Genomic DNA, 16,231 nt, shown 5'->3' with positions numbered 1-16,231 from the left:
GATGAACTGGGGCATCTATTCAAGGGCCCCCACAGACAGCCTGGAGGTGGGTAGGGGTGGATGGAAGCCATTCAGGCTCCTTCAAGTGACCTGCCTTCTTCCTATTTTGTCAGGCCTTGCAGCCTCTGTGTGTGACAATTTCCAACCCTAAAAACCAAAGTGCTCCACAGACGGGATGTCCTTAAACTATGTCCCCTACTTCCCAGCCCTTGTTTCTTTCTTCCCAGCCACTTGTTGGACTTGTTGGTTCCCACAAAACTGGAGGGTTTGCTTCCTGGGCGTGGATGGAGTCAGATTCTGGGCTTGGTGATGGCTCCCCTAGCCACCGTGTCCTGAGTCCTTGGTGGCTGCATGGCATCTTACCCACATAGCTGTCTCACTTGGAATAGCTGAAATAAACGGGGGTCACAGAACATAGCACGCTGGGGTGATCAGAATGCAGACTGGTGCCCAGGAGGAAGGTGAGCCCCAGCTTTTCCTGCTTACCCAGAGTATGCTTAGGGAGGAAGGGGAAAACAGTTTTGCCCAGAGGCTCTGTCTGGCTCAGCTCAGGTCATGGGAACAGACTAAGAATGGATTGACAGTTTGGAATTGGGTGGGTGCTGTTGGGAGACCAGGGAAGTGAGCTGAGAAAGATAATTCGAATGCATCTAGATATTTGATGGTTCCATGATGAGAAACAGGGAGGCCTGGAAGGGCAGTTGATTTGGGGAAAGAATGTGCACCAACTTCAGATAAATTGAGGTCCAGGTGATGATAGACACATTTGGCTTTTGGTACAGGCCCGATAGTAAAGCTCAGGAGAGAGATCAGTGGAGACATGACTGTGAAGCAGCCAAGTAAATGCATGAACTTTCATAAATCTCCCAGGGCTCTGTTCCCTTTGGCCTCATCCATCGGCTGGGAGAGGTGGAGGTGTCAGAGAGCAGCCACAGAACAGGGCCATTGGAGGTGCAGTGTCCAGGATGCAAGGGCAGAAGAACACAAAGGAGGCTCTGGGTGGCAAAGAGAGGCCACAGAGTGAGGCCCGAGGGTGGCTATGGGATGGGTGACAGATTCTCAGCACGAGGTCTTTCATCTTGGCTGCATGTTGGACTCATCTGGGGAGCTTAAAAAATCTAGGTGACTGGGCTGCAGGTCAACCCAGTTACAGCAGGACCTCTGGGCATTGGTATCCTTAAATCTCTTTAGAGGCCCCCCAGAAGTCACTGTATGGTGGGGTAGGGAAAGGGAAATGGAAAGGAGAGAGGGTGGCAAGGAGAGAGGAAGCCCTTAAAGGGTGGACTGAGACCACTGTCCAAGAGAGACTGTGAGGGGTGGGGTATCATATGGAGAGGTCAGATTATAAGGAATCGAGGAGAGGAAATAGAGATGATACCTGTGCTTGTCCTGAAAATGAGAGACAAGTAAAAAGAGATTATTGGAGTAGCTGGATCAAAAGGAGGATTATTGTAAATAGGTCATGAGCAGATTTTGCAGCCCATGGAAAGACCCAGAGGAGAGACTGACTGAAAGAACGAATTCTCCAGAGAGGGAGGGATTTGGGGACTGTTAACCGAGGGGGAGAGGTGTAGATTCCTTGCTTAGGGATAGTGAGACCCTTGGAGTGGGTGCTAGGCATCCTAGGGCTGTAGAGCCTGCACTGTGAGCCCAGCAGGGAAGCACATTCTTTCTGGAGGAAAAAGGCCAGAGGTCACCTCCTTACTGAATATGGAAACTGGGAGCTTAAAGGCTGAAACAGACCTCACATGCAGTTTGATGCAGGGTTGACCAGGGAACAAAAAGAGGGTACATGCCCGCAGTGGGGAGTTGCTTGCTTCTGAGTGCTGGGTGTTTCCTGCCACCTAACCCTGCCATTTTCATCTGACAGCAGACCTCTATCATGTTTAATGAAATTTGCTGTAAAACATTTTGGTTTTATCAGAGACATGGAGAAAAGTTTAGGTAAATAAATTGAGCTTTTTTGTCCCTCTCAAAATAGTTCTATATAAAAAGACAATATATTCAATCTGCAAATTTAAAAAATGCAAATAAGCAGAAAGGACATATAAATCACCCTCACTCTATAATCCAGAGATAAGTTTGTGTGCTTCTGGATTATAGCCTTAAACCACAGCTTTCACCTCCTTGGAAACGCTGATGACAGTAACTGTCGCTTCTGGGCTGTTTACTCACACAGATACTGTGTTGGGTGTCCCGGGATATGATTTTGTTTGATCCCCTCAGTCCTGTTATTATCTTCATCTTACATATGAGAAGCTGGGACTGGGAAAGAAAGATTAAGTTGCCTGCACAAGGTCCCAGAGACAGGTTGAGGCAGACATGGGGCTGCACTCAGATTTGTCAGGCACCTGAGACCAAACCCTTAGCCGCACTGTGGATACCGCCGCCCAGCACGGGAACATGTGTAACAGGGATTCCTAGCCATTGCCGACATTCATTGTTTCATGTTGTTTATTGTATTTAAATGACTTTCTGAGCAAAACAAGGCTTCTATGAAAACAACTTCATTGAGGTATAAACTATGCATATTGATAGTGTAAACTTGATAAATTTTGCAATATAAATGTACACTTGTGACATGCATGTAACAATTGAGATAATGAACATCATCTCCCCCTTTGTGTTCCTTTGTCATTTTTCCCTCCTGTGCCTCCTGCCCCCTTTTGCTAAATTGTGTGTGTGTGTGTGTGTGTGTATAAATAAATACACACTATATATTCTCTTTTTTTTTTTTTTTTTTTTTTTTTTTTGCCCTTTATTTCACTCAGCACATTTACTTCAAGATTCATCCATGTTGTTGGGTGTCTCCATTATTCCTTATGCTACTGTGTTCCATTGTGTGAATGAATATACCATAGTCAATTTATCCAGCCACTTGTTAGTGGCTCATTGGGTGGTTTCTAGTCTTTGGCTCTTGCAAATAGGGTTGTTAAATATTCAAGTTATAGTTTTTGTATGTACTGAGGCTTTTTGTTTCTCTTGGGTCAATACCCAGCTGAGTCATCTATGGCTAAGTGTTTATTCAACTTTTTAAACTGTTTTCCAAAGGTTTGGAAACCATGTGTCATTTTATATTCTCTATCAGCAGTGTTTGACAGTTCCAGTTGCTCATATATATATTGCCATTAGCATTTGGAGTGGCCAGTCTTTAATTTTAGCCATTTTATTAGGTGTGCAGTAGAATTTCATTGCAATCTTAATTAATGCAGGACTTTAAAGCTTGTCAGGATGCAATTCTTCAATCTCTGGAGCCATATGGAACCTCACGCATCAAGGAGTAATAAGAAGGAATATAAAAATTATTACTAGTCTTAGAAGAATAATTACAGGTTCTTTTTTCACTCCTTTATATGCTCAGTATTTTTGAATACTTATGTCTAAATTGAGCATCAGCCCTACAAAGCAGAATTTCTCCAATTTATAGATGATAAAACTTAGGCAGAGAGAGGTGCTGTCGCTGACCCAGGGTCTCACAGTAAGAGCAAAGGCAAAATTTGAGCTCAGCCTTGTCTGTTGCAAAGCTCACCTACTCTTGCCCCTACTCCCACTCCATTTTGTAGTTCTATGTTTTCCTTTTTCTTTAAAAAATAATCAGTTTTTCCACTGTTATTCTCTCCCCAAACACGGGGTGCAGAACTCCAGACTTCAAAACACATAGCTCTACTGACAAGGAAGCAGAAGGAAAAACATTTCTAAAATGTAAATTCTCTGTGGCATTACCACTTGTAAAATCTCCAAGCCCCAAAGCCTGGGTGAATGAGTAAGTATGTCCTGACTCATTCTCTGCACCCAGCTCTGGGCCATGTTTGTTCATATCCCTCATGTAACAGAAGTTTACTTCAGAGAAAATAGAATAATTATTATGCTGTGCCACTCTATTTCCATGGCAGATGCAACTTTTCAATTCAACAAACATTTCTTTCGGCTCTGGCAGTTATTAGCTGAGAGCCTACCATGTACTCTTGTGAATTATCTCATTTTATTACACACACGTAACCTCTTTCTCTCTACAGCTGGGTAGTTTAGCTTTGTGGGTAAGAGGCTACCTAAATGTGGCTTCTCTGGTTCTTATTATTTCATCTAATAAACTAGGACCAGTTACTTGGTGTGTCTGAACACCAGTGTCCTTGTCCATAGGGTGGTGATGTGTTACTCACTTCACAGGGGTTGCAGTGAAGGTGAAATGGTATAATGGAGTGAACAGTAAGTTTTGCTGAAAAACAAAAAACATTTGAGGTGCTAAATAACTTGGCCAGAGTTATTTGGGTATTATTGGGTATTTGGGTATTACATGGGTAATACGGGTGGCAACAAAATTAAAATGCCCGTGTTTGGGTACCCATGTTACATGTAGTACTGTCTCCTTCTACCTGCCCCCCTCCATTGGGTCCCCATAAGACCCTTGAGCAGCTGGAATAGAAGAAAAAGACTAAAAAGTTCAGTGACAGAGCCAGCATTCAGAGCCCAGTGTCGTAAAAGTCAGGATAGCTGGGGGGATAATTGAATAAAAGAAAGAGTTTACCTATAATCTCACACCCAACCCCAACCAGAATTTGGTATATTTTATTTTAGTCTCTCTTGTTCTCTTTTTAATGGAAGTTGTATTTGTTTCTTACCTAGTTTTAAATTATGCTGCAGTTGCACTGCTGTAGTCTTTGTTTTCCACTTTATATTGTACATGTTTGCACATAATTCATACCTTTATGCAAGCAATTTCTAGTGGCCATAGAGGAGCTAGCTCAATTTACTTTAACCATTCCTGAACAATAGGTTAGTCACTTCTTTTTCTTTTTGTATTAGTGAAAAAACTATTGTGTGCATTTCAGGGCAGATAGAGTCCCCTGAAGTAGAATCACTGAGTCAGAAGATATATACTTCTCCGAAGTTTTTATTTTTAAACCAGAATTTATTGAGGGATAATTTACATCAAGCAAAATTCACCCCTTTTGGGTGTAAAGTCTTACATCATCCCCTCAATTAAAATATAGATTGCTTTCATCACCCCAGAGAGTTTCCTAGTGCCCCTGTGTTGTCAGCCCCCCTTTACTCTCAGCCTTTCATGGCTACTAACCTGTTTTCTGCCCATATAATTTTGATTTTTTCTGAATATCATGTGAGTGGAATCAGGCAGTCAACCTTTGACTCAGGCATTTTTACTTAATGCTTTGAGGATTCATCCAAACTGTCGTGTGTTATCGGTAGTTTGGTCTCCAGTGCTGAATAGCATTTGCTGTAGAGTCTACCTGCTCACCACTTGATGGACATTTGGCTTTTTCTAGCTTGTAGAGATTCTAGCTTGTAGAGATTTCTAGCTGTCTAATAGCCTCACTGGTTTCAGTGTGCATTTCCTTAATCCCTGTTGATGTCGCGGCTTCTTCAATGCCCTTATTTTTATCCATTTCTCTTCTTTGGTGAAATATCTGTTCAAATTTTAAAATTCAGTTGTTTTCTTATTATTGATCTATGAGAGTTCTTGATAGATTTTTTTTTTTTTTTGCTCTTGATAGATTTTTGACACAAGTGCTTTATTAGATTTTTTTTTTGCAAATATTTTTCTCGGTCTGTATTTTGTCATTTCATTATCTTAATGAAATGAGCAGATGTTTTTAATTTTGAAAAGGTCCACTTCATTGAGTTTTTAATCCTATAGATTATCTTATCTAAGAAATCTTTGACTATACCAACCTTACAAAGATTTTTCTGAAGTTATAGGTCTCTGATCCTCTTTGAGTTAATTTTTATATGTAGTGAGTGGTATGTGTTGAGCTTCATTTTTTTGCATTCCAGAAGCTTCCTTGTAACTCTTCCTATTATTACTCTTGTCACCAAGGGGAACCACTATCTTCACTCCTAACACCTTAAGTTAACTTCACCATGACTTAGAATTTCATTGCAGTGAGGGAACCTGTAAGTTTCTTGTTCTAGGTCCCAAAAGTATCTGGTCTCCTTGTTGTGCTTATGCTACTGCCTGGCACCCTTTTTTCTGCCTTCTCCCTCATTTCTTCTTCCAGTTTCCTTGAAAAGAGCCCCTCTCATACTTCCAGCTCAGCTTAAATTTCATCTATCCTTAGTGTTCTTCTCTGGTTTCCATTGACATGCTTTTCATTAGGTGTTGAAATTGTTTTTTTCTTTGGATTGTAAACTCTTTGAGATCTGGAACAGGTTGTTTTGTCAGCGTGGGGCCTGGCATACAGTCGGAGGTCAGTACTTGCACGTTGAATGAGTCTTGTGAGTCTGAGAAACTAGTTTCCTCAAAGGTTAATTTTCCCTTTTTTTTTTTTTTAAACATTTTTTTATGCATATAAGAACTGGGGTATAGGCCAGAGGTATGGGGGCAGTGAGAGGATTCACCACAGACAGAGTGGAGAACAGAACAGGCAGACTGACTGAAATAAATACACTGCTGAGGGGAGCAGTGGGCAAGACAGGAGAGGTCTCTGTGCCATGTGGGTTGCTCCCTGGCTGGGGATCGAACTTGTGCTGCCATGGCTGTGGATAGCTTCATAGTGCTGTGCTTAACCCCTGTGCCACTAGGAAGGCCACCCAAAGGTTAATTTTCTTGCTCATAGTAAACCTCCTGGCTCTCAAATTCCTTTTCTTTCTTGGACTTTTTCTCCCCCATGCTGCTTTTGGAGCAAGTGAGAAAATATAGTTATTTCAGGCTTTTAGCCATCGTTATGGTGATGGGAGGATGGTACCTGTGTCTGCCAAAAGAGCAGTAGCTTTCATCTTGCAAAGTCTGGGAACCCAGCCTGCTATTTCAATGTCAAATGTGTATCTGGAGATACCTTCAGCAATGTTTACTTCTTCATATGTTCACTCCGACACCAAAATATTTGGAGGTATCATTTCACTGTTAGTAAGAAGACAACCATATCCCAGTTTTCATTGCTGTGTATCAGGATCTGGCTACATGATGATGATGAGAGTGTGTTTTTGTGTAGAGGGATTGGTTGAGCTTCTCTTTTTTGGTATATGACTGTCTATTGTTCAACCTGTTGGGGCCACAGTGGCCAAATATGAAAACTGGAGTCCTGGATGGAACTGGATGGAAGAGTGGCACACGCCTCATAGTGAAGCTATAAAGAGACCAAGGAGCTAATTTGGTTGACTGTAAACACCAAATTGGTTCAATTAATGATTGGAGTGGTAACAGCTGCCAGAATGGATAACGGGATTTGCTAGGTCTCCACGGACAGACTGTGGAGACCGTGGTCCTCAGCTCTCTGTTCTGAACGGTTCCATCTAATTGGGGAACTGAAGCTCTCACTTACCTGTCATCGCAGGTGAGCTCTGGTGCCCAAGTGTGTTGTGGCAGGTTGGGGTGGGTTAAAGGCTATTCTGGGGAAGGAATGGTAGGTAAGGCTAAGGGGGGAGCAGCCCTTAGGTATGACTGAAACGAGGGGAGGTGCATGATGGGCTGAGCGGGGGCCCCAGGTGCATGGGCCCTGTGTGGATGGGGCTATGAGGTTTGTCTCAGGTATTTAGGCTCTCCCAGCCTGGGCTGTGTCTATTCTGAGTGCTCTGGATCCCCTCACCAGTGGTTTTATGAGCGCTCCCCATTATACAAGCAAAGGATCCCTCTTACTCAGAACATGACCTGTGGAGATGGGCTAGTACCCTCTGGTGCCCCGGGGCAGGCTTGCGTAGCAGCCAGAAAGGCTTTGCACCATCACACTTCTGTCCCTCAGGAGAAGATCGGCTGGCGAAAGGATGCGCTGCACTTGCTGGTCTTCACAACGGATGACGTGCCCCACATTGCACTGGATGGAAAGCTGGGGGGCCTGGTGCAGCCTCACGATGGCCAGTGCCACCTGAACGAGGCCAACGAGTATACTGCGTCCAACCAGATGGTGAGGACCAGACACGGGTCCCCAGTGCTGCTCCTGTGACCCTGCCCCTTGGCTGAGTGCTCCCCCAGCCCCTGACACTCCCTCTGGCCCTCTCTATTCAATGACCCCCTCTTTTCATTCTTGGGATTCGGTTTCATCCTGTCTTCTCTACTTGGGCTTCCAGAAGCCTCAATAACTTAGGATATTTCTCAGAGATTTCTGTGGCTGGTTCATCTTTTTTCCTTTGTGCACCTTAGTCAAGGGAGGAAGTAACTGGGGAGACAAGCTAGGACTCAAAGGGAAATGAGGGCATTGGGGACTGTATTCTGCAGAGATGAAAACTGGACAACTGAAGACCAAACTTGCTGACTTTTAGAAATGGGCTTCCAAGGAACTGAGTAACCAGTGTCAGGCAGCAGCTGTCCTGCATGGAATGGGAGACCCTCCACTCCCAATAGTCTGGAACCATGGCCTTGTAATTTGGAAGAATTTTTGCAGTTTCAAACATGCATAAAAATAGAGCAGTGAAATGAACCCTCTCACACCTGTCATACAGACCCACAATTATTGAGATTTTGCACATCATTTACCATGCTTTCCTCTCCCTCCCATCTCCTGCCCCAAGTCTACACTCACTTCCCTTTCAAATCCACTCTGGTATCTTTGCGAGAGGAAAATTCAAATTTTCTTTGCCAGACAAGCCCATTTTCTCCCATTTCAAAAGGTGCCCAGGGCCCAAGATTTCCATTTTGTCCAGGAAAAACGGAGTCTAGGAAAGGCATTCAAACCTATAGAATAGAACCTGGTAAGTACTGAACTGTTGGACCCCTGTATCCATCATTCCCCCTTAAAATCCTCAGGACATTGTTAAACTGCCTCTCGGCCACCTCCCTCCTTTGTTCCCAAACATCTTTGACTCAGTTTTTAGTCCAGGTGTAATCAGCCTCTTCTGCCCATTCAGTGCCCCGTGCAGGACTGACCAGGACCTGTGGGGGACATGGCAGGCCCATCTCTTAGGTATAGGAGAAAGAAAATGGGCGAGGGGATCTGGAGGAAAGGTGGTAGGGGAGGGAATGTAAGCGGATGCTGATGGTAGATGGTAGGATGAGGTACCTGTTCTTTCTGGAGCCTGTCCACTGCCTCCCACCCCTGCTGAAAGATGGAGACACAGACCAGGTGTGGGAAACCTCAACTCACCGCTTCTCCATTCTAGGTTGGGAGGGGTGGGGGACGAGTCTGGCTTGTAGGTGCTGGAGGGTCCTTTTCTGGAGGGTCTCTTCTTTGTAGCTCCTCACTTAGGAGCTGTTGGCAGGGCTTGGTTATTAAGGGGCTTCCTGGGGCTTGGTTATTAAGGGGAAGGTGCTTCTCATGGCAAGTGCTAGGTTATTGCCTGCCTTTTAGAACCTGGTGCTTGTATTTCAGTCTGTTAGAAATGTTACAGCCTTGACTTTTGTTTTGACCCTAGGACTATCCATCCCTTGCCTTGCTTGGAGAGAAACTGGCAGAAAACAACATCAACCTGATCTTTGCAGTGACAAAAAACCATTATTCGCTCTACAAGGTATGTCTGGAGGGAGGAGGGAGTCTAGTGATCTGATTCAGGGATCCATGCTGAACCTCAGGTGAATGGGGTATTAGAATGTGGGGTGAGGAGTGTTAACAGCCTTACTCTGTGGGGGGAGAGCTAAAGGAGGGGTAGAATATAGCCCTTCTTAATCTAATGAAAAATAATTGTATTAAGGAAGCCATTAAGCATTCACCTAGCAGCACATACCTTTTACAAGGAATTTAAACATATGGTATCTAATTTGATCTTTGGAAATAATGTGAATTCCCATTATCAGGTGATAAAATGGACAACTCCAAAAGAGAAGGACAAAATAAAATGAGGTTGTGCAGAAAGAAAAACGAGACATCTCTAGGTTACATCAGTAATTCCAGTATTCAAGAACTTTATGCCTTCCCCTTGGAGTACGGAAGGCCCCTGGGTTAGTCTGGGACAGAATTCCCAAAGAAAACAGAGCAATCTGTGTATGAATCTATTCTGTATAAAAGAAACTTTTTCCGGGTCAATCTGTGGTCTAGCATTATAAAGACCCCTTGTGAGTGTGCTCTTTCGATGTCACAGGCAAGTTGCATTTTGAACTAGAAATCTCCTCTGCATTACTTAAGTGTGCATGTTAAGCCTAATATAGCCCAGCTCCCCTTGTACCTCCAGAGGTGGTTAAGAATTTAATCAGTGACTCCTCACCCTACCCCCGGGACAGCCAGCCCTGTCTCCTCTGCTTATCACCCAAAACCACACAGAAGAACCTTCACTTGATTGATGTTCTCACCTGAGATTATTACTGACAAAATGCCACTTACATCTTCTTGAGCTCTTATCTTCTTGTAGTCTGAATCGATTTTAGGAGATTTTAGTAGAAGAAAACAAGGAAAAGAGCATTTTCCCCCTTTGTTTCATGAAGAGAGGACAAAGCACATCATTTATAGAGCTCAGTTGCGCAGACTATACTGGGTATACTTCCAGATGTTTCAAGAGGGAAACACTTTGGCTTTAATTCTTGCTCAGAACCAAGGGCATGTTGCCTCTGGCAGTGGTCCATCCAGTCTAAGACAGGCTGTTTCTGGATGTTTCTGTTACAATTACAAATAACATCTTCAGGAGTTAATACAAATTAAAGAGGAAAGGCAAATGCTTCCTCTATCTAGAGAGACCCAGATGTCCTGGGAAGAGCGCCTTTAACAACTCGGTTCCCTACTAAGAAAAAGAGTCTGTCTCTTTGAGATGCTTTCACTTCTGCTGAACAGGTTGAGGGTATCCTCAAAGGGACCACATGTGTAGACTACCTGTGTAGACTAGGGGCAAGCTGGCAACATAGAAAGTCAAGACTATGTTGACCTTAGTGAATGGAATTTCAGAGAGTTGTCCACAGAAGAGAAGGTTCAGGAAGGAGCAGGGCATCATGGGGACAGATCTTGTTAGGTCTTGCGCACGAGGCCTTCAGGATGGCTGTCCCACAGCTACTGCTGCAACTCCATTCTCGGTGCCTGGTCTCCCCACTTATCCTTGTGGCAAAACGTGGTGCTGGGAGCCCCTTACTGTTCTAGCTCAGTGGAGCAGAACAGTTTTTGTTTTTTTTTCTTTGACAATTTAGAAGGACAAACTAAGCTTATCCCTACTTTTTTTTTTTTCTTCCCCTCAAGAATTTTACAGCCCTAATACCTGGAACAACAGTGGAGATTTTACATGGAGACTCCAAAAATATTATTCAACTGATCATCAACGCGTACAGTGTAAGTCCCATGGCCACCTGCACTCTCCCACTGAGGCCCCATAGCGGATGTGCACTCGGTGCGCTGTCCTGGCAAACTGGGCTCTGCGTCTCCTCTCCTACCTCCTGGGTTTAGTGCCTTCACTGAGACTTAGCATGGGAGGCCATCCTGCTTGATGAATCCTCACTCTCCTCTGCCGCCTTGACACTCATCACAAACCGATCACAGTGAGCAAGCACGTGGCCCAGTCAGACTCACGCTTGGGTTCTGGCAGCGTGGTCTCCAGGTCCTGTCTGTTGGTGCACCGGGTGTGACTGGGCATATGGTGAGAAACGAGGAGATACACATGATTGGCCTTTCGGTGGACAGCACCTGGGGCCCTAGTTAACCTGAATTTCTCGGGGTATGGAGCTCAGCATAGAGCTTTAGACTCTATTCCATGGAATGGAATAGAGCCAGGAAGAGTCAACAATAGGCCTTTTGCCTACATATTTATGATCTGATTGTACTCAGGTCCTTACACAGGGAGCCTCTGTAGGCCTATTAAATTCTGTGCTTTTGTAACTCATCACATTAACTTGGGTACACATAGAAACTTACAGACACAGCATAGGAATCACTTCCACACCCAAGTCAATCATCCATGATTCACAAACCTTTCTTCTTCCTGCCTTCCTTCCCCTTAATCCCTACATCCAAGAAGTCCTCGACCCTGATCTTCCTTTTCTGAGGAAAAAAAATGGCAGGCACAGTTTCTTGTGCTGGGAAGTAGGTACCCTCAGCTTCCCTCCCTGTTAAGTCCCCGGAGGCTGCAGCTTCCAGGGCCCACCAACTCCTCAAGGAGCCAGGTAATTCCCAAATTGGAACTCAGAGTACTTCCTGTTAAAATAGGGCTATTCATAGCATCAATACCTAGTTTAAGTAGCACTGTTAGTCCTACACTTATATAAAATAGAGTTGTGGGGCTAACCTGAAAACATAATGAACCACCATGGCATCAGTGTGTGTGAGAAAAGCCATCTACCTTCCCAATAGCTGATCTGCAGAGGCATATTTGGAACTCTGTCTGTCCACTCTTGACTTCGTCAGCCTACTAAGGTAGCCCTGTTTTGACTTACAAAGACCAGGAGCCAATGCCCTCAGCCTTGGAGCATGGGGTATGGCCTGCCCTCACTTGGCCTTCTGGAACTTCGGTGTCCTGAAGGTGGTGAGTGCGCAGCAGTGAGGATTGCAGCCGGTTTTCCTTCTTTCTCCCCACCCATCCCTGCCCTGTATGCAGTTCAAGGTCCTCTTCCTCTGACAGTTCTCCGATGCCTCCTCACTCCTGGAACTTCCTGTTGACAGAAACTAAACCACCTCCTCTCCTACCCTGCCCCCTCCCCCCACACACACACATAACAAATCTTTTTCATCTCTGACCTTTAAATCTTCACCAGATCCAGTGGGCCACCCCAGAGCCCAGCGAGACAGGGTTTCCAGATGAACTTTATACCTACTGGCTTTCAGATTCCCACAGACAGTGGAAATGTGACCCTGAGAGAGTGTGTGGAGTGTGTGTGCGAGGCTGGGGGCCTACCCAATGTCACCTTCCTTACTAGGGACACCTCATCATGAAATTTTTGAGGTAAAAACTCAAAACATTTTTTGAACTTTTACTAAACTAAAGTCAGTGTGACAGCCTGAACCCCTGACCTGAGCTGCTCTCCCTCCCCTGTTGGGGCACTGGGGGCTCCGTGAACCCCAGGTCAGTAGGGGGCTGCTGCTGGTTGTGCTCTTCTCTGGTGGGGTGACCACACCATACTTCCTACTGAGTCAAGGCCTTTAGAGGAAGAAATAATGAAGAACAAGCACATCTTCGGCACCAAGGTGGGGTTGAGGGTGTTCTCATGGGTTTCTGGGGAGGAGCCTGTTCCCAGCATTTCCATCCTCAGTCAGCCCCTGAGTCCAGATGATCCCCTATTCCAGGTGACTGACATACATATGGGGCTCCCCCTGGGCATTTCCTGAAGAAGGTCCAGGCCTTCTGCTCCTTGTAGCTTTTACAGTGAAAGGCATCATGACACTCAGTTCCACAGAACTGGCTGAATAACATTCACCAGAAACAGAAAAAGCCCTGTGCTCAGCCATTGGCTGGTGTGGCGCATGGTTCTGTGTGTGCATGCTGGTGGATAGGGCCCTTCCAGCCAGGAGCACAAGCTGTGAGTGCTGGATCCCTGGATGGGATTTCATAAATACTTGCTGGTTGTCTTTCTCTGAGATAGGTTGCATTTATATATAAATGCAGGATTCATTATATATAAATTTCTTTCTTTTTTTAAAGATTTATTTATTTATGCATACAAGAGCTGGGGTACAGGCCAGAGGTGTGGGGGTGAGAGGATTCACCAGAGACAGGGCGGAACAGAACAGGGAGACTGACTGAAATGCACTGCTGAGGGGAGCAGCAGGCAAGACTTGAGGTCTGCTGCGCCATGTGGGATTTTCCCTGGCCAGCCGGGGATTGAACTCGTGCTGCAGAGCCTGCGTGTTGCTTCATAGTGCGGTCTTAACCCCTTGTGCCACCAGGGAGGGCTATAAATTTATTTCTTAATAGAAACCCAAGCCCCTAGAGAAATATGCTGTGTATGTGGAGGTCAGGTGGAGACGGGGAGCCCTCTGCTGCTGGGGAGTGGGATGGGATGAGCAGTGAAAGGAATCCCTTCCCTGGGGAACTTAGGAACCTGGGTGAATGCCCTGAGGAACTGTGGGAACCTAGCTCTGTAGCCAGACTGGGAAGTAAAACGGTTCCTGTTAGAGAACCTGGGAGGAAATGAAATCTGTGGCTTGTGAATGACTAGAGCCTCAACTCTTAAAGTGGGCAATTGCTATAATACTATCAACCACGGCTATTCAAGTTCAGTGGAAAATTTAAAAACCACTGTATTGAGATATAATTAACAGAAAATAAGCTGTACAGATTTGAGTGTACAATTGTAAGTTTTGACACAAGTACACACCTGTGAAGCCATCACCCCCAAGATACTGAACATGGTCATCCCAAAAGCTGTGATCTTGGTAGTTCCACTACCACCACCCCACTTCAGAAATTTGTAAAAAAGATATTAAATACAGAAACATAAAAAGAAATAAAGAAGTATAGAAACGTGAAACAGCAAGGTATTTGGAGCAGAGTCTGGAGGTGAGGTGGGGTGGGTATGTATGAGTGAGTGAGTGTGTGTGTGCGCGTGTGTGTGTGTGTTCCGGTTAGCTCTGGTTATCCCCTCACCTCCTCCTCACCCCGGCCAGGGTCCGAGCATACCTTAAATGAACTGTTTGTGTTTCTCTTGCCCACCTCCCCATCTCAGTGGTTTCTGGTGGATTTCATCAGAGACATGTGACTGAGCGTAGGGGCTGACTTGTCCCCATCTGTGGGGACATTTTTGGTTGGAGCCCATGTAATAGAGGCAATGGCGATGGTGTTTAATGGGGCTGAGAAGGAAGCGAAGTGGAAAGGGTGTGTTTAGTTTAACATCTTATAGAATACAGTCTGTCACATGCAACGTGTACAGTGTGAAATCTTGGGCTCTGAGTTTCAATTTATAATTTTTTCTTCCTGTGCCAAATTCTTGATTGTGAGAGATCACTAAATCCTCCCAGGGGCACCGAGCACCGTGGTGCTTTGCTAAGCAGTGAGTTTTCTTCCAGAGTTTGCCCACAGGCCCCAGTGTACATGTAAGACGCCCGCATCAGGTTGCACTGAGAAAGGGGAGGTAGTATTTGGAGACACCACTGGGGCCCTTTGCAGAGCAGGAAAGAACAGAATGAGCTGGAAACCACTCGAGCTGAATGTGGCGGGTGACATCAGAAGCTGAAGCACATGTTTCTCTTTTTGTTGTTGCCATACAGTCTGCTCCCACCCTCTCCACAGCTGGCCTGACTTAAAGCAGTTGCAGATGTGACCTAACCTGACCGAGTATTAAATAGCCTTTGCACTTGTAATAATCATGACATTGTCTCCTCACCCTCAGATGAGGAGTAAAAACTCATCTTCAGGGGCAAATCTGATGGGAGTTAATTGAATGTCAAGAGTCACACATAAGTCTTCGTACATAACAACTGCATTGTCTATGGCTTTGACCTCTGCTCTGTCTTGGACTCCGTCCATTTATTTATTCATTTACTTGTTCAACAAACATATCCCAACAGCCTAATGTGTAACAGGCCCCATGCAACTCCTTGGGATAGACAGTGAGCAGAACACACTCCTACTCTCCAGGAGCTCCTGGTCTTTAGGGGAGACTGACCTAAAGGATATAAACAGGGTACAACCTGACCATCCACACTTGCCAAGTCAGAGCCAGTTTCTGAAGAAAGAATTATCAGGTGTGATTACAGAGAGCACTGCTGGGGGACCATGGCTTGGTTCTGGTTCTGGTTCTGCCTGCCTCTGGCAGGGAGGTAACCTCAGATGTGACTTTTTCTTTGGCTTTGCTTCCCACTTTCATGAATCATCTCCATGGTTCCTAGCTCTCTAACACTATAAGCGTTTCTGATTCTACAGACTGTCTGGGGAGCAGGAGAAATTCAAACTTCAGATCAGAACACAAGGTTTTGGGGTCTTATGGGCAGGACAGAACATAGCATTACATTTCCATGCATTGGATGGAAGGAGCCACCAGTGCACCTTCTCCTTCTACCAAATCCTCCATTAACACTTCCAAGGTGGCGCGTAGGCGGGCCTGGAGGGGGTTGGCTCTGATGCTTCCTCCTAACAACCTGAGTGTGAACTATGGGCTCCCGTGTTTCATGCATCTGGTCTCAAGTAATTTTTTACATCAACCCAACCCCTTTATGACACACTATTTTGCCTCATCTTCATACAAACTCACAATTAAAAATACTTTTTAAAATAGGCCTGAACCCCTCAGCATAATTGTTGTTAAAATATCCTTCCTTTCATCTGTCAAAAGCTTGTGCCTGGTCCCAGACAGAAATACCATATGGCCCTCGGACTTCACAACTCAGTGGGAAAAACAGATTTCTAAATAACTAGCATCCCTCGGCAGGCAGTGCCATGTGTGCTGAGTGGTGCTCTCCCAGCCCTGTGCCAGTGAGGCTGGCACTTACAAGGGGAAGTGGAA

General features: G+C 45.2%; 1 protein-coding gene across 3 annotated transcripts in view; it reads left to right on the top strand.

Moving 5' to 3' along the window:
• ITGB5 (integrin subunit beta 5) overlaps positions 1–16,231 on the top strand; it is a gene marked incomplete at its 5' end in the record, with an annotated part of 105,370 nt that overhangs the window by 50,327 nt on the left and 38,812 nt on the right. For all 3 annotated transcript variants that reach the window (XM_084231292.1, XM_084231291.1, XM_084231293.1), the window contains 3 exons: positions 7,695–7,856; positions 9,301–9,396; positions 11,043–11,132. In XM_084231292.1, coding sequence (XP_084087418.1) covers positions 7,695–7,856; positions 9,301–9,396; positions 11,043–11,132 — 348 coding nt within the window. The remainder of the gene's footprint in view (positions 1–7,694; positions 7,857–9,300; positions 9,397–11,042; positions 11,133–16,231) is intronic.

This window comes from Talpa europaea, assembly GCF_964194135.1.
Source record: "Talpa europaea genome assembly, chromosome: 4".
Lineage (NCBI taxonomy): Eukaryota > Metazoa > Chordata > Mammalia > Eulipotyphla > Talpidae > Talpa > Talpa europaea.
The sequence above is the reverse complement of the archived record's forward strand: the minus strand, read 5'-3'. Positions and strand labels throughout refer to the sequence as shown.